The sequence below is a fragment of the Phaenicophaeus curvirostris genome, chromosome 4 (assembly GCF_032191515.1).
Source record: "Phaenicophaeus curvirostris isolate KB17595 chromosome 4, BPBGC_Pcur_1.0, whole genome shotgun sequence".
NCBI classification, from domain to species: Eukaryota; Metazoa; Chordata; class Aves; order Cuculiformes; family Cuculidae; genus Phaenicophaeus; species Phaenicophaeus curvirostris.
In genome coordinates, this window is record NC_091395.1 from 53476798 (window position 1) to 53500952 (window position 24155).

The 24155-nt window shown below is 41.6% G+C and overlaps 2 protein-coding genes across 12 annotated transcripts in view; one reads left to right on the forward strand and one right to left on the reverse strand.

Annotated features, from left to right (window-relative positions):
* The window catches only part of APBB2 (amyloid beta precursor protein binding family B member 2), a 192994-nt gene that overhangs the window by 164488 nt on the left and 4351 nt on the right, over positions 1-24155 (forward strand). For 8 of the 11 annotated variants that reach the window (XM_069856132.1, XM_069856137.1, XM_069856143.1 and 5 more), the window contains 5 exons: positions 18836-18950; positions 21042-21129; positions 22206-22289; positions 22753-22868; positions 23654-23833. In XM_069856132.1, the coding sequence (XP_069712233.1) occupies positions 18836-18950; positions 21042-21129; positions 22206-22289; positions 22753-22868; positions 23654-23833 (583 nt within the window). Of the gene's footprint in view, positions 1-6702; positions 6889-18835; positions 18951-21041; positions 21130-22205; positions 22290-22752; positions 22869-23653; positions 23834-24155 lie in introns of those variants that run through there. The other 3 variants (XM_069856135.1, XM_069856138.1, XM_069856141.1) reach the window with 2 other exon arrangements.
* Positions 1-24155, reverse strand: part of N4BP2 (NEDD4 binding protein 2) — a 310347-nt gene that overhangs the window by 8737 nt on the left and 277455 nt on the right. The window lies entirely within an intron of this gene.

Consider the following 24155-nt stretch of genomic DNA (forward strand, 5'->3'; position numbering starts at 1 on the left):
TCCTTTATCCCTTCAGATGTTGTTCATTTGAGCAGTAAGCTAACTAATGGATCTTAATGATTAATAGGTTTGGGGGTCTGTGTTCAGCTCGGAACTATGTGATCCTAAACTGGCTGTGGTTACTATCTGTGTATTCACCAGCTTGATTGTATGGAAGATGATAATAATTTGCTTTTACTAGTAATCCTGTGTTAATGGATAAAAAAATGCTGTAGTTAAGAGCAGCAGAAGCCTCATTTACCAGAGAAAAGAAACCACGCTGTATTTTCCCCCTAACATACAGTGCCTGCATAATTATTTATGTGTAAATCCTAGCTAACTTCTAGCTAGCCAGTCTGAGCTTTCTTCTTTCAGCCTGTAATGGATAATGGAGATTGTGCAATTAGAAATCTTTGTAGAGCTCCAAAAGAAGTAAATGTGTTTAAAGACAGAAGTATTACAGTGGGGAGGATTCACCCTTCTAAAAGATACTTAGTTGAAGTGAAATGGTTAATGGCTCTTTTGACAGACGAGGAAACTTCATGATTTAAATGTAATGTATTGCCTTGAGGTCTCTGTGCTTACTTAATTCTATCTGTATTCATAAAGAATTTGCAGCAGGAGAAATTTCATTGATTTGTTAATTGATATATAGCTTTCAATCCTCATTATGCTGGGTGCAGAGGGAAGGGAAGACAGACAAGCACGTTTATCTTTTTCTTTAAACTCAGCAGCTTCACTTTTAAAATAGATTTCTCTCTTGTTATGGAATCTCATTGCTCTTCCGGTTCTGTGCAGTAATTTTTTGCTTTCTTAAAAGATAGCAAACAGTGCTGAGTCTTGATCTCTATCAGGGAAATATATGAAGTGTTTAATCTCTTAAAACTATGGCTTTAATTATGTTTTTGTAGCTGTTGCCTTGCAGATAATGTAATTATAACAACTTGTGAGCAAGGAAATGGATATTATAGTCCTGGGGCATTTCTCAGTAAAAATTGGCTTATTTATTTTCATAAAGAGTTAAAAGAGAGAAAGAGAAAGATAATAGGGTTTTATTATTTGTTATCAGTTAGAATTTTTTTGTTGAAAAAAGTACATCTACAAGAGTAGACGTATATAATAAATAACCCTATCTATGAATGTACCTTAAACACTGATCAGTTGGAATACAGGTGAGGATCAAACAAACTGTGGATTAGTAATTTAGATGATTAAGATGTGTACTGAGGATTCATGGTGTTTCTTGTATCGTTACATTATGTTGGGTATTCTGTTGGGCAAGGCTTTCAGATTTGCCGGTCATAGTTTCCTGTGGTGTGAAGTAAAACTCTCGGTACAAAATTCTGATTTAATTGATATTAGGGTGCTAGTGTTGATTCAATTGCTGTGTATAGTTTTAATTTGTGTTAAGGTGCAGACTTTGCTCCAGTGTTGCTTGAGATAGGCTATGGGAGAAGTTAGTCCTGGTCAAACCCTGAAATGTAACAATTCTAAATCAGGGCATACCAAGTCAGTAAGAAGCACTCGATTTAATTTCCTATTAGAAAATGACTGGCACATCCCTGGATTTGGTTTGGTATCTGCCAAAGAAAACATCATTCTGTTTTTTTGTTGTATTTCGGTGTAATTAAAGCTTTCTCTGTATCTTTTAAGAAATTTCCAAATTGGAAGTATTTTTGCACCTGACTCAATTTAATAGTTCTTAGAAAAAAATAAACCAGAAAATCTCATATTTAACTTATCAGTCTAAAATGGCGGTCTAGTGATTTGGGGAAAAAGGTAGCCTGCTGTTACAAGTTCTTTGCATGCTCCCAGAAATGTGATTGCTTTCCCTAACAAGCCAAATGTAACATTTCCTAAGGAGAGGGAAACGGTCTGCAGTGGATTTTGAAAGATGTCCCTGGCCTACATCAGGGAAAAAGGAGGTTCCTGGGGTGGCTGTGTGCTTTAGAGAGATGTAAGTGCACCCACTCTTTCATCCCAGGTCTTCATTTGCTGTCATTTAGTGTGTGCAGGATGAGGAGACAAGGATAACAAGGGACCAGCTTGCCTGTTAGATACCAATATGATGTATAGCACCCAAAATATCAGTGGGACTTAGTGATTCAGAACCTCTGGTCTTAAGAGTACAATTTAGTCGTTACAAAATGTGGATTTATATAATGTGTCAGGCTGCCTCTTAATTTCTTTTTATTTTAAAAATAGAATCTAACTAGGTTATAGTAGTCTTCATAATATATGATTAGCAACAGAAGGCTAAATCAAGCCATCAATGTTTAAGCAGAAGTCTTCCTTGCTACCAGTGGAGAATTGCTTAAAAATTAATGGTGCAATCTGGCCCACAGTGAACAGGGGATTTCTGCAGAAAGCATTAGTTGTACTTCTACTCAGTCTCCACCCTCGTGGTGGAAGGGACCCAGAAACTCAAGGCCGTTCTGCTGTAACAGACTGATGTGCTTGTTGGAAGACAAATGGTTTAAGGACTATTTAAAAAAAAACAAAATTAAAAAGCTACCAAACCTTTAGAAAAATTACAAACCGCAGATATTTTCCTTTCAATGAAAGCAACTACTATATTTAACTATATTTCTCTAGTGGTGTATATATAAGTGACAGACATAATCATTCCTTAAGCAAGCAAGAGACTTCCAAATTCATAGAAATATGATTGTTTCCTTTATTTGTTCATGTTATGTTGTTGAGGTGTAAATACATTTTACATAAACATTTTGCTTCATTAAGTGACGCTAGGCTTCATAATTACAAATTAGAAAATCAGAGAAGAGCCTCTTCTATGCCTCAGAGGATATGCTTGGGCAAGTACTTATAACTGTAAATAATAATGAAAGGCTTGTGCCATGCATCATTATTTTTAATCGAGTGGTTTACTCCACTGAAACTCTACAGTAACTGAAAGCAAAGACATTTCGACTGGTCATTATCTCTTAGGAGGGAAGATGGCTAGGGATCAGAGAAATGGTCAGGGCACCTGATATATACTCCCACGTGAAAATGTGACCACGAAGGTTGTAGGTCATAAGTGCACACGACAGCCTTATTTTTTCTGATCTGCTCTGGGAAAGTGGCAGTCAACTGGGCTCCAGGGGAAGCTACAGGAATGAAGAGGTATGAAGCATTAACCTCTTCACCCTGTTAGCTGAATGCATCAGTCACAAAAATGATTGGGATGCTCTACCAGGCAGAGGGGAGTAGCCTCCTGACACTCTGCTATGTGATGCCCCACTAAAACATTAGCCAAGCATGGGAGCATCACGTTGATCTTTAAATACCTTATCGGAGATGCCAACAAGAACAAAACCTATTGGGTTTGTTGGTGTGGTTTGCTGTCCATCAGGCCGTAGTCTTACAGTGGCCCTTGTTGAAGTAGAAGACACAACAGTAGCAACCATGCGGTATTTAGAGTCCTGTACAGGGATGGCTGGGCGTGCAGGGGACCTGAGCTGCCAGCACTCTTGTGTATGTCTTTTTACCCCTGCTGGCCTCCCTCTGCTCACCACTGAGACAGTCCCATAGACTGGTCATGTGTGTAAGCACAGCATCCCCATGTCCATGTCCACAGCATGTCTCCATCCTGTGGGTTGAGGCATTTCTGTTAGAGTCATACGAAGAAAGTTACCCTGGAAAGGACCACAGCAGATCACCTAGACCAGCCTCCTGCCCAAAGCCAGACAGGGTTCAGGATTGCCTTAAGGCCGTTCCTGCTTGATAGTTTTTAAAACCTCTGAGAACAGAGATTGTGCAGTCTTTTGAAGTAGCTCTCTGGGGTCACCCTCTCTCCTGGCAAAGAAACTTGGGTTTGCTCTAGTTTTTAAACCCTTGCATTGAGCGAGTAGAAGACACTAACTAGGTCCTCCCTCTTACCTCGCCTCCAGGCTAAACAAGGCCACCTCCCCACTAAACAAGTGTGGTTCCTGCAGCCTCAGTGGTCCTCAGCTGGGCTTGTGCCAGTTTGTGACTCCCTGCCATGTACTGGTGGGCCCAAACCTGGATGCAGAAACCCAGATATGGCCTCTAGAGGAGGCCACATGAAGGGTGTTTTAGGGGGAATAGGTATGTTACCACTGTGCCTCTCAGTTTATTCACCTCCCAGCGGAGCTCCTATTATCCTTCAGTTCCTTCAGCTTGTGAGGTGGACGTTGTATAGCACTGATCAGCCTCCAGGATGCAACGTGCATCAGGCACTGATTTATGAAACCCAGGGCTGGAAGGAGAAGTTGTCTTCTATGCAAGCACTGTCACAAATCGTGCAGACCTCTTGCACAGGATGATGCCCTATCAATAATACCGCTCTCTGCAACTGCCTTGCCTCCATCCCTGGGCCAGGTACGACCCTCTGTGAGAGGAGGGCAGGTGAAAGGGGGTGATGAGGGAAGCAGGTACCCTTGGCAGTACCAGAATGTGCTGCCTGCAAAGGTGCTTATTGGAAAACAACCTGGAATAAATAGGCCTGGCAGAAGTGGGGAGGAAGAAACTGTCACCCTCTTCAAAGGGAGGCGGTGTCTGTTGGGACTCGCTTTGGAATGGGGATTCCTTTCTCAAGCCTCTGCAGGCTGGCAGGTTATGGGTTATTTTCCTCGGAGGTGTTGGCCTTTTCCCCTCAGAAATGAAGCTTAAATGCTGTGTATCAGCCCTGACACAATTTCTAGGTATCATCTTCTCATGTTATTGGCAGGCTCTGACTTGACCCCTTTTAGCTCAGTCAGCTTGGAAAAGGATATATAGAGCACCATACTGAAGCAATGGCACAGCTGCTCTCGCATCTTTTCTGGCTTCTCGTACTACTTAGAAATATTGATTATATTTTCTGAGAAAGTAAAAGTGATACTGGTTTTTCAATTCTGATTTCAAATTGGCACTGAAATGTAGAATCAAGGGCTGCTTAGGCTTGAAAAAGTTCCAATATTTGCAATACTGAGATCTAATTTTAACCTCTTAATTTCTAAAATGTTAGCAATAGGCATGATGGAGATTTTGCTGATTCTGCGAAGTCCAGTAGAAAGTCCATATAGTGGAAGCAAAGGAGTAAGTGGGATTTTGGTTGGGAAGATCCATTTAGGTCACCACTGGATATTGAAAAGGAGTAACTCCCAGTTTATTGTATGGAAGGAAGTGGAGCAAAGAGCCATTTTTCATCTTTATGTGCTAGGAAGTGCCTAATCATAAATTTTCTGGGAATGTCTATTACATTTGTAAATATGGATCTTCTTTCCAACTTGGCTGCTTTCATAGAACAGCCCAGGTTGGAAGGAATGTCTGAAGACCACCTGATCCAAACTTCCATGGGAAAGGGAGCCTAGAGGAGATTGTCTAGCACCCTGTCCAGTCACATCTTGAAAATCTCCTGTGATAGGGCTTCCACAGCATCCCTGGGGAAGTTGTTCTAGTAAATTATTGTTCACAAGGTGCCACATGGAGATTACATGGAACAGTGGGTACAAGTTACACCAGGAAAGGTTTTGTCTTGACATAAGAAAGAAATTAAACCTGTCTGTGTACGTATGTGTCCGTATGTGACTTTCCCTCCTGTGTTGGACAGATGCATTAGCCAACCATATGTACATGTAGTTAAAACCAGGTGTACAGAGCCTATGTGTATTCTAGATCTACTCACTAAGCCATTTCTAAGCAACAAGTCAATCCCTGTAAGCTTTGCAAGCTTGCTAAAGTGAGATGTCTAATGGGAATTGGATCCCTCCCCTTCAGTGTGCTGGTTTTAATCCTGCCCTTATTACTTGAGATGGAATGATTTTTCCACTCCACTGCTTCTTTTCTCAGAGTCAGTTGCAAACTAGGATGATGTGGGATCCCACATTTTTGTGCACGGTGTGTGAACTTTGCTCAGATGCTCACTGGAGATGAGTCCTTCTTAAAGAGGGTTGTTGTGAGATGCATGAGAGGCAGGGGTGGGAGAGCAGGACTAAGCAGCTCTCTTCTGGAGATTGATTATTATCCCTGTAAAGACACTACACATTCTATAATACGGTGTCTTGGTTTTAAGGAGAGGTGGGCAGAAGCAGGAAGCAACCCACCGTGTTCCACAGTGCTGCTAACCTTTTTGTGGTAATGTCACAGGAAACCCATGTACTTTCTTCACATGGCAGCTCCAGAAGTGCTCTGCGGGAAAGGGAAGAAAGGAATCCCCCAGCCAGGGAGGCTTGCACCTCTCCTGGCCACCTTCTGTTTCAGGAAAGGGATGTTGGTCAAATTGAACCATGAGTTGCTGAAGTGCCTTGGAAATGAATTTGTGTAGTGATTTTATACGTCCTGATTTCAGCCCAGTGTTCATGTGAGGTTGTTACACCAAAGCTGTCACTTCTCCAAGGTGCAACTTTCAGAGGAACCCAAGTGACCTTGGGGCATGAGGCAGAATAAAAAAGGGAGATGATATTTTAAAAAAACTCATTGTGATCTTTCTACTGTTTCAGTTTAAATAGTGTATGATTTTCACAACCTGAAGAATTATTCTTGTTTTGTCAGTATTTGCTTTAAATAGTGTTATTTTGGAAGAGAGAAGATCCATACACTTCCTGTGTCTGTTTATGCTTTCTGCATACTACTTCCTGGACCTGTGTGTGGTATTTTAAGCTTGATTACCTCCTGGTGTTGATATGTCTGTGCTGCTTCTCTAAATTCAGCTGATGACTGTTGGCTTCATTGCATGTTTCCAAAAATACAAACTTTGGAGCAACAGGATTCAATCAAAGTAAGTGTCAGAAGGAAATAGTGGCAGCATGCTCAGCTACACTCTGCTACAAATTCACAAACAGTGAACGTTAAACGTACAGCACTTCTTTCAGCTACCCTGTCTCATCGTATGCTGGAGCTCTGTCTGAGTTCTTTCTAACTTGCTCTTTCTATTTCTTCATGCTTCCCTGGATTCAGAGAGAGGTAAATTATTTTCATTTTTTCCATTATTCTTTATGTTTATCCTTCGGGCATGCACCAAGTAATGCTTGTTTTAGTTTGCTTGTGTCAGTGAACAGAAGCTAAACTTCAGTGAGTAAATTCATATCTCTCTGTTATCTTTTCACCTTGCTATTGACAGTATTTGTCCAGTTAATATTGCCTGTTGTTTTGGTTTTTGTTTTTTTTTTTCTTTTTTTTCCAGGTCCCAAACCTTGAAGTACTAAAGCAATTTAAAATCATGCAGTGCAGTGATTTGATATTTGCCTCTGCTGTTTTGAGTTTAAAACTTAGATATTTTTGTTCTCTGTGAGCTGAAATGCAGGAAAGTGGTATTAAAGTCCCACCTTCTGCTTTTAAAAAAAAATCAATAAACCACGATGCATACAGCAGGGAATTTAAAGCTAAGTTTAGTACGAGCTGGAAACGATGTTTATTTCCTATTTTTGGTATTTTGGATCCAGCTGGGTTGGTACCTTGTCTTTCAAGTTCGAAGAAAGGTTGTTCCCAGTATGTTTGATTTGTTTCAATGTACAAAGGAATTGTTTGGGATTCTCCACAATGCTTCCCGTTTCATGGGAGCGCAGACAGTAAGGCATTGTAATCAGGTGCTTTGCAGCACAAGGCATCTCCAAAGGCTCTAACTGATAGAATTGCATCCCTCCGACATCGGAGATTTGGGGGTTGTTTGCTTTTCTACATTGCACAGACTTGATAGTGGGACTGGGTGGAATGAATGTGGTGAGGAGATGCGGACTGTTCCTCTTGTTTGCTTTGTGGAATATAATGAGGACGGTTTCCAGGCTTGACTGCTTTTTAATCAATTCTTTAGGCAGTGCTGGCCTAGGGAAATATTTGAACTTTCTTGATTATGGCTTTGCAATCTAATGTAGATTTCATGTGATGATCCTCCCAGACCAATACTGGCAGAAGTGAGCTGCAAGCAGATTTGTGGGTAATGTCTGTACATGATCATCGTGTTCTCTGTCTGAATAATAAAGAACAAAGGAGATCTAGTAAGCATTGCTTATAAAACAAATCACACTAGAGAAATCAACTGGTTTTGTTTAGTCTGCCATCTTCTTCACTTAAATCTGTAGTAGTGCTTTGAGGATTTCAACTTGATGTATTTCTTCATTAAATCTGTAAATATTCCTTCTAAACAAAGGCCCACATCTTCCAACTAAATCTGGAAGATAGAGACATTGTCAAAAATAAAAAAATACAAATTCTTTGCAGCACAGAATCTGCTGCAAAGAGGCTCTTCAGAGGTTTAGGAGCATAATAACACATCCATTTAATGAAAAGAAATTCCGTATTCATCAAAAATTCTAGATTGGCCATCGTGAGGAGTTAAGCATCACTTTGTGATGCTACAGAGGTGATGCAGCAACTGCAATGGCCTTGACAACCTACCTAATTTTTGTGCATTTTCCTTGAAAACTGCTGCACAGGGTAGGAAGGCAGCCCCCAGCCTATGCACATTTGATAAATGTTGCGAAGCAATTTTGTGGGGATGGGGGGGCAGCCTCAGCACCTCATCCACCCCTCTTTTAAATGCCTCCAGGGATGGTGACTTAACCACCTCCCTGGGCAGCCTCTGCCAGTGCCCAATGACCCTTTCCATGAAAAAATTTTTTCTGATGTCCAGTCTGAACCTCCCCTGGTGGAGCTTGAGGCCATTCCCCCCTATCCTGTCCCGTCACTTGGGAGAAGAGGCCAGCACCCTCCTCTCTACCACCTCCTTTCAGGTAGTTGTAGAGAGCAATAAGAATCATAGAATCATAGAATAACCAGGTTAGAAGAGACCCACCAGATCATCAAGTCCAACCATTCCCACCAATCTCTAAACCATGCCCCTCAGCACCTCATCCACCCGTGCCTTATACACCTCCAGGGAAGGTGACTCAACCACCTCCCTGGGCAGCCTGTTCCAGTACCCAGTGACCCTCTCTGTGAAAACTTTTTCCTAATGTCCAGCCTAAACCTCCCTTGGCGGAGCTTGAGGCCATTCCCTCTTGTCCTGTCCCCTGTCACTTGGGAGAAGAGGCCAGCACCCTCCTCTCCACAGCCTCCTTTCAGGTAGTTGTAGAGAGCAATGAGGTCTCCCCTCAGCCTCCTCTTCTCAAGGCTAAACAACCCCAGCTCTCTCAGCTGTTCCTCGTAAGGCCTGTTCTCCAGCCCCTTCACCAGCTTTGTTGCTCTTCTCTGGACTCGCTCCAGAGCCTCAACATCCTTCTTGTGGTGAGGGGCCCAGAACTGAACACAGGATTCAAGGAGTGGTCTCACCAGTGCTGAGTACAGAGGGAGAATAACCTCCCTGGACCTGCTGGTCACGCCGTTTCTGATCCAAGCCAAGATGCCATTGGCCTTCTTGGCCACCTGGGCACACTGCTGGCTCATGTTCAGTCACTGTCAACCAACACCCCCAGGTCCCTCTCCTCCAGGCAGCTTTCTAGCCACTCTTCCCCAAGCCTGTAGCACTGCACAGGGTTGTTGTGCCCCAAGTGCAGGACCCGGCATTTGGCCTTGTTAAACCTCATGCCACTGGTCTCAGCCCAGCGGTCCAACCTGTTCAGATCCCTTTGGCAATCCCGTTTGTGGCAATAAAGTCAGTGGTCAGTGATTTTTATAGGATCTGTCAGAAGTTCTGTCTTCCTTTAAATCCATTTTTAAAACAAGCTAGGGTCTAAGCTGCTGCTTGGCTTTTTGACTTGCCATGTGTGTCGAGCTGTTGGTGAGCAGCAGTGAGCCCCCTCTCACCCCGAGCTGGATGACGCACACTGTTAGCTGGGCCCCCTCGTGCTGTCAGTGCTGCAAGAGTGCATTGTCTTCAGGGCAGGCTTGGTGGTGACCACGACATGTGTGATAGACTGTCCTCCTTGCCCTGGCAGTAGTACTTCAACCGTATGATCATGAGGTGAGGTTGGGAATCAGGACTAGCATGGAACATAAATCTTAGCTGTACAATCTGTCTTGTCATTGCTATGTTAACATAGCTAATGATCTGGAGAGCTTAGATACTGAATCACACTTTGACATGCCTCCATCTATGTAAATCGGTGCCCCTTTGCAGGGGTGGAGTATAGCCCTTGGTAGTAGAAAGGGAAAAGATTGATAGCACCTCAGATCTACCTTTCTGGCTAGTGAGGCAGTGGTGGGAAGGCTGACAGGTGTGTTGTCCCCTCCCATACAAGAGGAGGTGGTGGGCAGCGTTGAAGTATGGGAAGCCCATGGGGAACGGCTTTTGTAGCTTTGTGAGGATCAGTCTGCAGGAAGGAAATTGAAGTGAAAATCATGCAAGTGCTTTCAGGGTTGGAATTGCTGGACTCAGAAGGGCTCAGCTGGGTATCAGACCTATCAGCTCTGTGAGGGTTTTAACAAATTCTGGAAGCGTGCAGAACTGTGGCAGTGATAAAACATCAAAGAAAAACTGGCAGACTGCGTGTTTTAGGGATGCCAGATTAAAGCCTCTGAGTACCGCACAAAGTAGCCGTAGCTCCTCCTTGAGAGTTAGCAAGTGACGTTATCAAGGAATGAAGTAAACAGCCTTTCAGCAGGGAATAATTTGCCCTACAAACTTTATGCAAGAATTAGAAAAACAAGCTACGCTCTGCCAATGCCTGACCATTTGGGGAGGATTTAATAAATGCATAACTGACATTTTTCTGCATGTAAACTGATTTTCAACTTGTGTGAGAACCAAAATAAGAGAAGTCCCCCAGACGTCTCTGCTTGGGAGGGCATCTTGATTACTTGAATAAAAAAATAACAACCAGGGTAATATAGTTGTGGCCAAGTCTGCCATTCTGGGTTGTAGCTGAGGAGCAGCTAGAGAGGTGCTGGAACTCTGTGGGGTGGAGAGAAGGAAAATGGTAAGGCTTTTGTATGTTTTTAGGATTGCTAGCAACTGTCAGAAACGTGGAGAAAATCCATTCTCTCCTACATCTCTTCCTACTCTAGTCACTGAGGGGAGAAGAGTATGTGTGGTTAAATGCACCATGACTATCTGGGAGAAACAGGAAGGAGAAGACTCATAGGAGTAATTACTTTTTTCCTCCTCCTGTGGGATTTGATTCCAAAATGGTTGGTATAGTAACCTGGAGAAGGTGGTGTGGGTTTCCTTCGGAGGGTGTGGAAAGGAAGCCGTGGTTTCATTCACAGTCTGTCTGGTATCTGGTAGGTGAAATGGGAGTTGAAAGGTCCTCAGTGATCTTCTACAAAGAAATTTTGCAGCTTGTGTGAATGCTGCTTGTTTAATCTAGTCCTCACTTCATACCTTTGGGTTGTTCTCCCTAACTTTGCAAACTCCTTGACATTACCATAATAAAATGTCAAGTGAACTGAACAGAGTCTCAGACTTCATTTCAGCTATAAAGCATTCCCCCTTCTCCTATGCGAAAGAGCAGTCTTGATAAAAAATTTAAGTGTTAATCCTGAAGATCTGTAATTTCTGATGTACATGTTACTGCAGGGTTTCTTGCATCTCATCTTCTCTGCTGTTTGTGGTACTAGAATATTGATATGTCATGGAAAAACTTCATCAGAGCATGGCCTCATTTGCACTATATTTATCCACTTCTCATGTGTCTCCTCCCCTGCTCGTTTACTCTGCTTTCTGCTTCCATGGACAAACGGATCTTGCTGGTGAATGACAGCCTCCTGCCAAGTGCCTTCTCACCCTGTTTTGCCGTAGCGGCCGCTGCCCTCCCCTTCTTTCTTCCTCCTTTCACTAATCGCTGGTCAGCTGTTTGCAGGAAAGCAAAATGAAGCCTGGAGGTTGTAGACTGAGGAGGGATGGTTTCCCCATAGCCTGGCGGCATTGTGCTCTGTGACCGCGCAGTTGTATGGTCACATCACTACATAGAAATCAACAGTCCTGTTTTATAGGCTGTTCTGGATGTATTTCAATCAGTTTTATGCCAGGCCTGGAGGATATCATTTTCTTGTTCAAGGATTCTTGTTGCAATTTGTAACACATAAATCTGTAAAGCAATTTACATTTTCCTGCATGTATATCATTTTAATACAGCTGTTTTAAAGCGCAGAAGTTTAATTTTGATGGATAATAGTAAAAATTTTCAGACTTCAAGGCTTGGGTTTTTTAACAAAAAAATAAAGAGTTAATGCAGTTCTGTGCTCCTTTGAAGAAGTAAATTTAAAGTGAGAATGTGCTAGAGGATGTGCTGCACTTCCAGGCTGTACTTAATTGGGATGTCTCCTAGGACTCTAGCTTAATAGTGCCAAATGGCTATGACTGCTACTCAAACAGGACAGCGTTAGCATAAATTGCATTTAATGTGATTATATTAATCCAGGGTTAAGGAGCTAACTGATGCTTAGCCAGGTGTTAAATAGGTATGGCTATCTAAGGTTTAGTCAATTACTGTAGACATTTGCCAATTGAAGAGAGTAAAAGAGCAAATAAAAATGAAATTGCTTTCTACTTCGCACCTTATATTGTCTTTGCAGTTCTCTGAATCACGTTTAAAATATTTCTATGTAGTCCTGTACTCTTTCAAAATTAAGAAATTTCTGTTGATTTTTAACTCTTCAGCTCACTTGTGCAGCCAAATAGTCTTCTTACTTATTTTTCTGATTTTCTAGTTTTTTTCCAAATTATTTCTATCCCGTTCCTGTAACCAGGAAGATACTAGCACAGTACATGCACAGATGATTTAAAAAAAAAAAATCTACTATGCAGTACCCCATCTTTGTAATCCTGTATGAACAAAAGTAATGTGCTTGTCTTGTAAAGTTTAAGGCTTAAAGTTTAAGTTTATACAGCTTTTTTCTGCAACAAAATACATTATTCGACTACTAAACATGTTGTTGCTCTCCTCACTGTCATGGAAGGGAATTCTCCCAGGAGATGTGGTTTCAATCCCATAATTTTCCTGTGCCAACACACCCTATTGAGACAGAGTAGACTCTAGATGGATGAGCTGTGATCTGTTAACCCTATGCTAGCTCTTTATCCAGCCATAGGCTTTAAAGGCTTTTGACTTCCCTTTTTTCCTTGTTTTCCCAGCAAGGTGTAAAGATAGGAGAGCGGAAAGAAGAGGTATTTGCCCTTTTCCATAAATTTCTATTGCAAACATGTAACTTGCTACTTCTTCATTATCAAAGGGGCTGGTTGCACAATAAATCTCACTTAAATGTTAATCAGCATCAAGTGAGCTACAGTTGAATGAAGATTTACACGTTAAATGGGATCCAAAGTGAAACAAGAATCAGAGAACAGTCTTCAGGCTTATTTAGTATTCAAAGCTTTGGACAAAAACCAAGCTTTTGCCTCCTGGTGCTGTGTAGGGAAATACAAAATTTTCCCCAAGTTTTACTTTCTTATTGATGCTGCAAGGAGCGGATACTCTGGAATTCCCAAAGCCATACCCTCTCCAAGAGGAAGCGTGTGCCTAGGAATGCCTGAAGCAAGGCTATAAGACTCTCTGGTGTTGGAGGAGCCAACTGCCACCAGCCTGAACCACCATATTCAGGTCCTTGGCTACTGGGCCGCCGTGTAGGGCCGTTGCTGCAATTGCGTGAGCATCTAGGTGACTTCATGAATTAATGAATCAGTTGTATTGTCTGCATGTTGTCAGAAGGAAGAAGGACAGTTGGTGTGCTAGTTTTGATTGATGATTTGAAAACAGATGGTGCAGCTCGCAGGGCTGCACACGATGCAATTGCACAGGTTTTGAAGAACTTGGATGTCCTCCTCTGTCTCGGCAGATTTACAGATGCCAGCCCTGATCCTCTAATGGTTTATGTATATTCACAATCCATGCATGTAATCAGCCGACTTTCTTTGTTCAAGCTTTTCAGGTACTTAAAGTGAAACACTGGTACGTGAGTCTGAAATGTGAATGCGAGGGTTTTATTAGATCTTGGTAGTTGAAACTGATGTACTAGCTGGTGTTTCATTTTCTGCTGTAAGTGTGCTGTACCACCTTGTTTATAAATGCATACCTTTATGTGCAGAAATATTTACAGAAGCTGCAGGACCAAGAACTGGAGAGGCTCAAGGAAATGTTCTGTGCTCCACTGGGGCACTTGCTGAGCTGAGGCTTGGGCCAGGTGCCCCTAGTAGTGTCTTTCCAGCTCCTATCAACACCCCTAGGGGTGAGAAGTGTAATTTCTGACAGTTTTTCAAGGTGACTCAAAACAAGTGAATTTCACAGGACAAAGATGAGACAGAGGTTTTCCAGGCTACACACAGGGAAACTTGCTGCCAAACAGTAGAGCCATCAACATTTCTTAAAGAAGAACCCCGATTATCAATACAGGCTCAAGGACTGAGAGCAGCCCTGCTAAGGAGGACTTGGGGGTGCTGGTGGTTGAAAAGCTGACATGAGCCAGCTCAGAAGGCCAACTGTATCCTGGGCTGCATCAACAGAAGCGTGGCCAGCAGGTCAAAGGAAGTGGTTCTGCCCCTCTGCTGTACCCTGGTGAAACCCCCCTGGAGTACTGTGTCCAGCTCTGGAGCCCTCAGCACAGGAAAGGCTGTTAGAGTGAGTCCAAAGGAGGGCCATAAAAAATGATCAGAGGATTGGAACAAGGGGTAATGGTTTTAAATTAAAAGCAGGTAGATTTTGAGTAGATAAAAGGAAGAAATGTTTTATAATGATGGTAGTGAAACACTGGAAGAGGTTGCCTGGAGAGGTGATGGGTACCCCATCCGCAGAAACATTCCAAGTCAGGTGTGATGGGGCTCTGAGCAACCTGATCTAGTTAAAGGTGTCACTGCAGAGGGATTGAACTGCATGATATTTAAGGATCCCTTCCAACCCAAACTATTTAAACAAATAAAGTAGTTCTGCAGCAGTCCATGGAAGAGAGTGTTAGATGGCCTGTATGTAGGGTCTCTACTAGTTACATCAGGAAATCAACATATTGCATTGTAACTGAAAATAATGTCTTTGTGGGCAGTATCTGCTCATTGGCAAGTGCAGAACAGGTCTGTCTCATCAGGGATGACAGTGTTGACAGGCATGACAGGGTTGCAGGCACTTCTGTGGCAGGACTAAAGTGGCAGGTGAGCCCCCTTGTCACCTGGAGTGTCCCACTGTAGAAACTGCATCCATAACACTCATCGTGCTATTCCTCTCTGCCCTCACCACAGGTATTACCATTCCGAGAGGTTCCTCAGTCAGGCTCTGTGCAGTGGCTTGTTTATTTGGCTATCATTAGCCTTCCAGGGACAGAGGAATGTTCTAACTGAAAAGAGTATCGGCTTGTTAAATGTCAGTGCTGCCCTGTACATCGATCTGCTTTGATCAGAAAAGTAAATTTACACTTGTGAGAGAAATAGGACTTAGCGGGCTGCCCCCAATCCACCTCTCTGCCTTTAAAATGCTGTTGAAAATACTCTAAGGCGTTTCCCACTTACGGGGCATAATTATGAGTTGTCTTCCTCTGTGACCAAAATCTTTGATTCGATCCTGACAGAATTCAGACTTTAGCTTAAGACATTTTTAATTGTGTGGCTCACTTTTATCTTTGCAGTCCTTTGAGTCCTGCTTCCACTGGGAGGTAACGTGCTGACTAAGCACATTTAGTATTATCTTACGGACTCCCTTAAGGCTGAAAATCCTTGCAGTTGAGCTTAGGTCTCAGATAAACTCTCTGCAGGGTGAGATTCAATGTGGCCTCAGGGCTATCCACACATCAGTGACACAGCAGCACCGTGGACATGCCCTGCCTGATGTGGTAGTTTATTGGGACAAGTGTGGTGTGCCAGGGCATTGCCAGAGCCACTGATAAAAGGGTGGACCACAGTTTCTTGGGCTGTTAAATGGGTTTTCCTGGCAACGTATTATGTGCTCCAAGCCCCACTGACTTGCATTGTTGGCCTTGTGCTATCTTAGTTTTTATTAATCATAAAAGAAGGTTCTAACAGATAGCTTTACGGCTAACAGAAGGGGGAAGGTATCTTCTGTGTTTGTACAATTCTCTGAAGGTGGTGGCCTTATAATTTGAAATCGTGGCATTGTATAGTGCTCCTGGGGCTGTGTGGATTTCTGTTTGTTCAAACAGGCTTCTGAGCAGTGCAGGCAATTTGGCAAAACAACACAGGATGCTCTTCCTAGGATCATCTTGTAGAGGAGTGCATAAATCACTTGTTTACAGGTCCTGGAAGGAATAGTATTGATTTGAGGTAAATGCTTGTAAATGGTAATAAATAGCCATATAATGGTGACACAGATGACTTTCGATGTTATTTTAAGTTAATGCGAACACAGGTTTCAACTGTTATGTCTCCATTTGGAAAGAATAGGCCTTGATCCAATGTCTACACAGCCTGTGTGTTTCTGCATCTTCGCTACCCTGCAGTGAGGGTCACTGTCAGCAACTTTTGTGTGTAAAGGGGAGGAAATCTTAATGAAGTCACAGTAGCAAATCTGTGTCTGTTAATTGAACAATGTTTTCATATTGCAGTTAAAATATTTGTGAGGAAAGATATTTGGCCTAAAAAGCATGAAGTCTGAAACTTAGGGCATTTGAAAGATGGCAGCTAAAGCCAAACACATAGAAAACAAAAATCCCAAATGCTTAGGATGCCTGGAAAATCCTTTCTTTAGAGCTCTTGAACTAGGCAAGGTCTCTTCAAAGCTCAGAATGCTTTATGTGAGACCTTAGTGAACCTGAGCATTTCCAAATACATGCTCTGCAGAGCTTTCAGGAGAATTAGTAATGTTGATAGCTTACTTCAAAAGCCAAAAAACTCAAAGGTTTTTATTATTTCTTTTTTTTTCCTCAAGGCTGCTAATTTGTTTTAAGCCATAGCCGAGCCATACCCCTTTCACTTAATTACAAGAGCCCAGCTAGCAGTCTTGAATTTGCTTTTGAAACATTAAGGCAGGAGGAAACCCTTCTAAAGCAAGACTTGGCACATGTACAGATGAGCCAAAAAGCATCAGCTCTTTTCCAGGAGCAAGATTCCAACTGGAACTCTGCATCTCTATGAACTTGCAGTGAAGCAAAAGGCAACAATGTGCCAGAAGGCTCTTGCAGATTGTGGCTGAGGTGCTTGGAAGTCAGACTGGAGTTGGGAAACCTTAGAGCATCTTCTGTAATAGACAGCACCTTCCTGGAATATTGCTTTGTGATGTTTTCCTGCAGTCCATGAGCAACTGGGTGAAACACCACTCTCCCCAGGGTGCTAGTATCATGTGCTGGTAGGGCCGTGCTGCAGCCGATGCCACCTGTGGGCTGTGCTCCTCATGCAGCAAAGGGCTCAGGTGCCAACACGCTCCACGTGCTGCCCTGCTGCTTCTTGTCTCTCTGTTGTGCCCTAATGCTGCCGTCACATGCTGGGATGCAGTGAGATGGAGAGATCCCTCCAGCTTCACTGTGTTTTTGCAAAGTTCAGTCACATGGACTTGTTTCCACATCTCAGCTTCTGATAGTTTTATGGATTTTTTTAATATATTATTCATCAGGGTTCATATTGCAAAGCTGTTAAAGCAGTGGAAAAATCTGTGCCTGTCACTGAGCAGCCCAAGCTGTGGGCAACTGCCCCTTTCATTGCAAGACCTCATTAATGATAAAATCTAGTGCTGCTGCATTAAGTACTTAAGTGCAGGATAGCATCCATATCTCATACAGAGCTGGAAGTCCAGCCATCTATCAGCCACAGTCTCTGCTTCTCCCTGGATAACTTTAGTGCAAAATTCTTCAACTCACTGGGCATCTTCAAGGAATGAAGAAGTTGGCTACAAGCTACATTAAGCCCCACTTAGGATATTTACAGAGGCTCTTGGGAGCTCCAGTTTCCCTTGTCTGGTCTAATTCCAGTTAGCTACTCAGCATAGCTCTGCTAGGGATGCAAAATCCCAAAGGAATTTGGAGATAGTGGGAGTCGTAAAGAAGGACTAGGCTGTGGATGCTCCAAGGACATGAAAAGGCAGAGGTGCACGACCAAGAAATGCAGAGACTAGTAGAGCAAAGAAGATAAGTAAGTTGGGAAGAAGCCTGGCTTTGTCTCTTTGCCCTGTCTGTATGGCTGCAGAAACAGCTTCAGGTTCCTGCTGGTGAAAGAGTTGATGGATGTGTTTGTCCCAAGAGGGTCCTGAAGGCAAATTAGCACTACAGAACCATGGTGATGGGCTTTTGGAACAGGGGCAGTCCTTAGCTTGTTATCCCCAAAATTGGGATGCATGCAAGCTCTGGCGCTTTCTTTATACCATGCACCCACTTAGAATTTTTCAGAAGAGCTCCAAATCTTAAACAGCCTGAGAATAAATAAACATAATCCTAGTATTTTCATCACCCGTGCTAGACAGTTATACTGTGTCGTGGTGACTAGCCAGGGTGGTGCAAAAATCTCTTTTGTAGGGCAGCCTTATTTAACTTTTGAAAAATTAAGGTCAGGAATTTAGGCCAGATGATAGTGTGAGCAAAGCTTGACAGGTTTGCATCTCTCTTATGTAACAACCATATCTCTAATTACTATCTGGATATTTTAAACACTTTCTACAGTGCTTTGAAATACGATTTTGCTCTAGCTAGAATTTTGTATGCTGTTTCTCGTATTTTTTAATATTTAAGAGCTGCATGTGTTTTATGTCTTAGTGGGTAATTCTCTCCCCACTTTATCTTCAATAAAATATTTGAGTAGCTTTTCCCATGTATTTACAATTGCAGTTAGAATTACAGGTTGTAAGTTCAGTAAGTTGCTGGGGTTAGGAAAATGTAATGGCCTCTTTAATTATGTAGATTAAGCACCAAACTTCCGATATGTGTTCCATGGGTATGGAGTTCATTACATTTGTAGATCTGCTTTGTCAAAGGCACGTGTTTTATTCTTTGACCTCTGAGACATACACCTGTTAAATTGAAGTAGTCCGTGCTGGTTTGGAGACGCTACTGATTCTAATGGTTTAATTTGCTTGGCTTGTTTCTAACATGTCAATTAATTTTGTTTACACAGAGACTTTGCTTACGTGGCAAGAGACAAAGACACAAGAATTCTGAAATGTCATGTGTTTCGATGTGACACACCCGCAAAAGCCATCGCCACGAGTTTACATGAAATCTGCTCAAAGGCAAGTGGATTGAGTTGGCTGCAGTCATCTCTTTAGAGGTCCCTGAGCCTAATACATACACTCAGCAATCCTTCACTGTTTTAGTTTAGTTATGTCACTGGCAACAAGAAACAATGTAGAGAATTTGTGAAGGAAAGGATGTGAATGGATGGGAGTCATGGGCGGGTGAGCATTTAGATTTGAGGAAGACGATGTGTGCTTTTGATTTGAAAAGTGTGTGTAGCGACTGAAGGTTTTTCTTTAATAAAGAAGCTGCTGGTATAAAATGAAAAAGAACACGTAGCTTCAGTTAATTAATGATGATGTTGAACTCTGTAAATAAATCAGACCTTGTTTGACAGGTATTATTCTATGGTATCCTCCTGCAGAACAGACAGGAAAGTAGTTGCTAACTTTACTCTGCTGACTTAAAATAAAAAAAAAATCAGGGAGAAGAGGGGTTTTAGCTACTCTAGTCACAAATAAGAAAGGATCATAGTTCCTGTGTGTGATAGTGTTGTTCTCAATCATTTTACCTCACAGATTTACCACATTTCTTTATTAATTTTGTTTTTCTTGCGTGTTCAGTTCATGAGTGTCCTCTGTATGGTCATTTCACGTAGCATTAGCAAGGCAGCGCATCCTTTACAGGAGGCAAACCTGATTGAAACACTTTATAGAGAGGAAGTTAAACCAATATACTTAAAATGTTTTTATTCTTTTGTTGAGCTGTGGTGGACTTGAGGCTGCATCTCCCTTTTTAAAAATATTATGCTGCTTGTTTTGGATTTCCTTAAAACATTTTAGTTTGTACCACAGGAAGAGTGGGCCATGGGGATGAATAGCCTTATCAGTTATCCTGGTGCAACTTGTCCCACCTTGAGTCACAGCTCTTCTAGAAAACCTAGTTAGGAAACCTTCAGCTTTTAGAATTCTGCTGATTTACCATATGCCTGCATTTGCTTTATACATTCTGTCTTCACATTAATGGATGGAATCAGTGATGGCAAATTCCCCTCAGTAGCCAGTTGTGTAGTCTAAAATGTCTTCATTTTTGCAACACTGCAGACATGGCTACTGAACTTGTGATGTTTCGTGCAAACAACGTGAGCATTTAGACAGCGGGCATTACTCTAGCCTTCTGGGCAGCAGCATTTATAAGCATTTCAAACCATAGGTAATAGTAATACAGAATAAAACAAAGGGAATGGTGTTAAGCAGAGCATGTTCCATCGTAATTCAGCAGTAGGATTAATCCAGATTCAGAGAAGCGCATGGGGTGTGCTGACTGACACACTGGACCTCTTGCTGAGTCAGGGCTTCTTCCTAAGCTCGCGCGCATTGCTTTTCATCAGCAGGGGGAAATATTATCTTGTGCCCTTGTAGCAGAAGATACTTTCAAAATATAAAGTCTATAAAAAGGGGGCAGGGGGAAGAAATTTGCTAGAAGCCTCTTACAAACCAAGTGTCATCTGCTGGAACACCACTAATCATTACAGCTTATTTGCAATTAACAGTCACAACATAAAGAAGGAGATAGCAATGCTTCATATATGAGCTTTGGAAAAACTCTGTTAGCTTCCCTGGGTCTCAGTCATATATTTGTAGGGAATAATCATCCAAAGTGAAGGGGGTTTTTTCCTTTTTTTTTTTCTTTGCAATAGTATACCTTTTAGGGGAAGAACAGGTTGTATTTTCCATGGGATTTTTTTTTAATTCCAGAAGCACCATAAAAATGGAGGAAAAAAATTATACACAGCAGAAGATAGATCAGAGAGCAACATGAATAATGAACACATTTAACATGTGTGTTAAATATTTATAAATCTTGCCATATTATGCCTCACTGCAATTTTGCTATTGATGAAAATGGCTGGGTTTTTTTCCTCTATTTTTCATATAGGATTGGACACCGCTTAAGTTCGTTATGTAGTTAAGGCATACTGAATAAACTGGAGGAAATTTAAAGTTATTCAAAAAGAATAACCTATTTAGTTATGTAGCTTAAGGCTTATTTCAGAAACTAAGGCTGTAATAGGAGTAAATTTATACTGTAGTTGCGACTGTACTATATTTAAAAAATAAACACTGTGTGATGGATCTGTTCTTCAGATTATGGCTGAACGGAAGAACGCTAAAGCTATGGCTGGCGGCTCATTGCAAGACAGGACAAATGTCACCCTTGATGTCCCTCTGCAAGGTACCGTGTTACAGCTGATACCCTTGGGGTGGTTCTGGTTGGGGTGTGGTTCGTTTCTGATGCTGCTTTTGACCAAAATGGAGCATGTTGAGTGGAAATGTCAGGAGTGCCATCCTGTCTTTTAATTACTGTATCTGCCTGTTAATTGCTACTGTAGTACCTTCAACTTTTTTATTGGCTGTGTCTGCAGTTGCTCAGTTATGTCAACTTGTACATTTCCTCTTTTATTTTGAAATGCGGATGTTGCAAATGCAACCTTACTTATTTGTGGCTACCTGCACATCTTGTTTTGTTCAGATCAAAATACCTACCTCATGACTTGAGACTGCACAAATCAGCCAAATCTTCCTTTAAAACGGAATATTCTCCAGTTAATCCCTTGGATACAGGGGAGAGCTGTAGGAGGACTCCTCCTAGGTTTCAGCATCAGTTTTAGCAACTTCCAAGGCAAGAGGTGCAAGTGGACTGTCATCCAGTTAAGAGTCTTTTGCACACTCTGCTGCATGGTAAAAGAAAGTTGCCTTTGAATGTCTTTGTTAGTCATACCTTAATAGTTGCTGTTTTGAAAGTATTCCATGAGAACAAACATACTCTGTGTTAGCTTTACAGTAAATTACATGGATCCATCGTTTTGTACTGAATATCTTACTCCTAGTCCATACGTCAGCTTGTGTAATTGCTCGGGCAGTAGTACTGATCAGTATAGACTGTGTTAAACACATGAACAAGGATGGTATTAAAAGCACATTCCAAATTTTACATAGTTATACAGTGAAACTTAGGTCTGTATGTCTCAGAGACACATTCATCTGATTTTCTCATTTTTTTATATGACAACAATATAATGTGGCCTTATTCTTAGCTTCAGTCAAGAATTAGGTGCTGCAAAGTTATTCCCAATTCCTTTAGAAATTATTGAGCGTTATTCTTGTCAGAGGGAGTGAAAATGTTTGAATCAATACAATGCCTTCAGAGTAAAATTACTAGCTAAACTGTTTTATGCTCTTGATGAAATAAAAGTGGTTTTCCCTGCTTTGAATGCTGATAAACAGAAATTGTTTTTTGTTCCCATGCAGTAGATTTTCCAACACCAAAGACAGAACTGGTACAGAAGTTCCACGTCCAGTACCTGGGCATGCTACCTGTAACTAAACCTGTGGGTATGTAACACTTAAGTGACTTCCAAAGCACCTGACATAAACTCCAAGGGCTGGGCTGTGCTAGCCACGTGTAAATGCACGGTTTTCCAAGGGTGAGGCATGAAGACATCTGGTATTCAGGGCTTCTTTTGAACATGTGTTTTGCAACCAGCGTATTTTGGGAGCTGCCAAGAAGGCAGAGTTTCTACTGCTTTCTCTGAATATGAGCTCAGCTCAGGGCCCTGGAGAACTGAAATGGTGCAGCAGCTGAACAAGTTGCAGTCCTGTTTTTCCAAGCCAGAGGCACCTGGTTTGTTTCTGTGGTTGAAGAAAACCAACATCAAAACCTTTCCTTCCATCCTCAAATTCATTTTAATAAGGAGTTAAAAAAATGTTGCTTTCTGTACCACTGTGTGAAAATAATTATTTTGTGATTGTTTACTTACATATTTATTTTTCATTATCATGTTTTCTTCTGTTTTAGGAATGGATACTCTGAATAATGCTATTGAAAATCTCATGACTTCCTCTAGCAAAGAAGACTGGATGCCAGTTACAATGAATGTTGCTGATGCTACTGTCACCGTCATCAATGAAAGAGTAAGACAGACTCTTTTGTTTAGAACATGTTTAACATGAGTGTTGAAAACCATGAACACATAAAACGCTAGTAGATAAGAGTTCATTTGTTCTAGAATTCATTTGCTTATTTGGCATTTTATTTCTTCCCAGTGCTGTGAAACTGCAGAGGTTTTTACTGCTTATATCAGCTTCAGCTTTTTCATTCCAAGCATGTCCTCAGAAGTATAAATTATTATAAATATTTATTAGATAAAACAAAGTCATTGTTATCCTTTCTACAAGTTTTGAGCCTCAGATGTTGCAGGTTAAGCCCAAAATAGTAATCCTAAATTCTAAACAGCATTTACCTTATTCTTGGTATGGAAGCAAAGAGTAATATTAAAATCTGTTTCACATCCCTGTCCTTCTGTAGAGCATTTTCTATAATACAATCTATAATACAAGAATAATACAATTAAGGTTTCAAAGAATGTCTGTTTTTATATGTCTGTTGAAGAGGTACTAAACTAACATCTCTATAAGATAGCAGTGATAGAGGAGCATGTTTTTGAGTCTTCTTCACAAAACAAGCAGTATATAAAATGCACAGTATACTCAGTGCTAGCGCTTAAAGCCTGTGCCTTCTGGTGACAGCCCAGAAGGGAAGATCCAGCCCAGGCCTGAGGACGCTGGGTGTATGGAGGTAAATAAAAAGCAATTCCACAGTACTGCATCAGTGTGTCCCTGCTTAATTAACTTAAAATTGCAAGTCTGGTGCCAGAGAATATCCAACAATAACGGGTGATCCCTTGATTCATAACCAGAATGAAGAAGAAATCCTGGTGGAGTGTCGTGTGCGGTTCCTGTCCTTCATGGGAGTGGGCAAGGATATTCACACCTTCGCCTTCATTATGGATACAGGAAACCAGCATTTTGAGTGCCACGTTTTTTGGTGTGAACCAAACGCAGGCAATGTATCAGAAGCTGTTCAGGCTGCTTGCATGGTAAGTGACCTTCTTCAAAGCCACCTAATAGCACCTAGATTTTTCACTGCCTCCATAAATAATTGTCCTTCCAAATTTGCGATTATGTCAATTTAAAGACAGAAAAAGAAAGAACAGATAAAAATAGGAATTGGGGTTCTGATGTACTTAATCAGTTAAAACCCAAGCATTTTAAAGTGTGAGATGTCAATTTAATGAACAGTGCCCCTTTAAACATCTTCCCTTCTAACCTCTCCAACATCTGTGTAAGTCGGAAATCTTTTCTTTCACTACACAAGTGATCTAATACTGGAAAAAGATTTTGCTTGGAGTTGTGTTATAC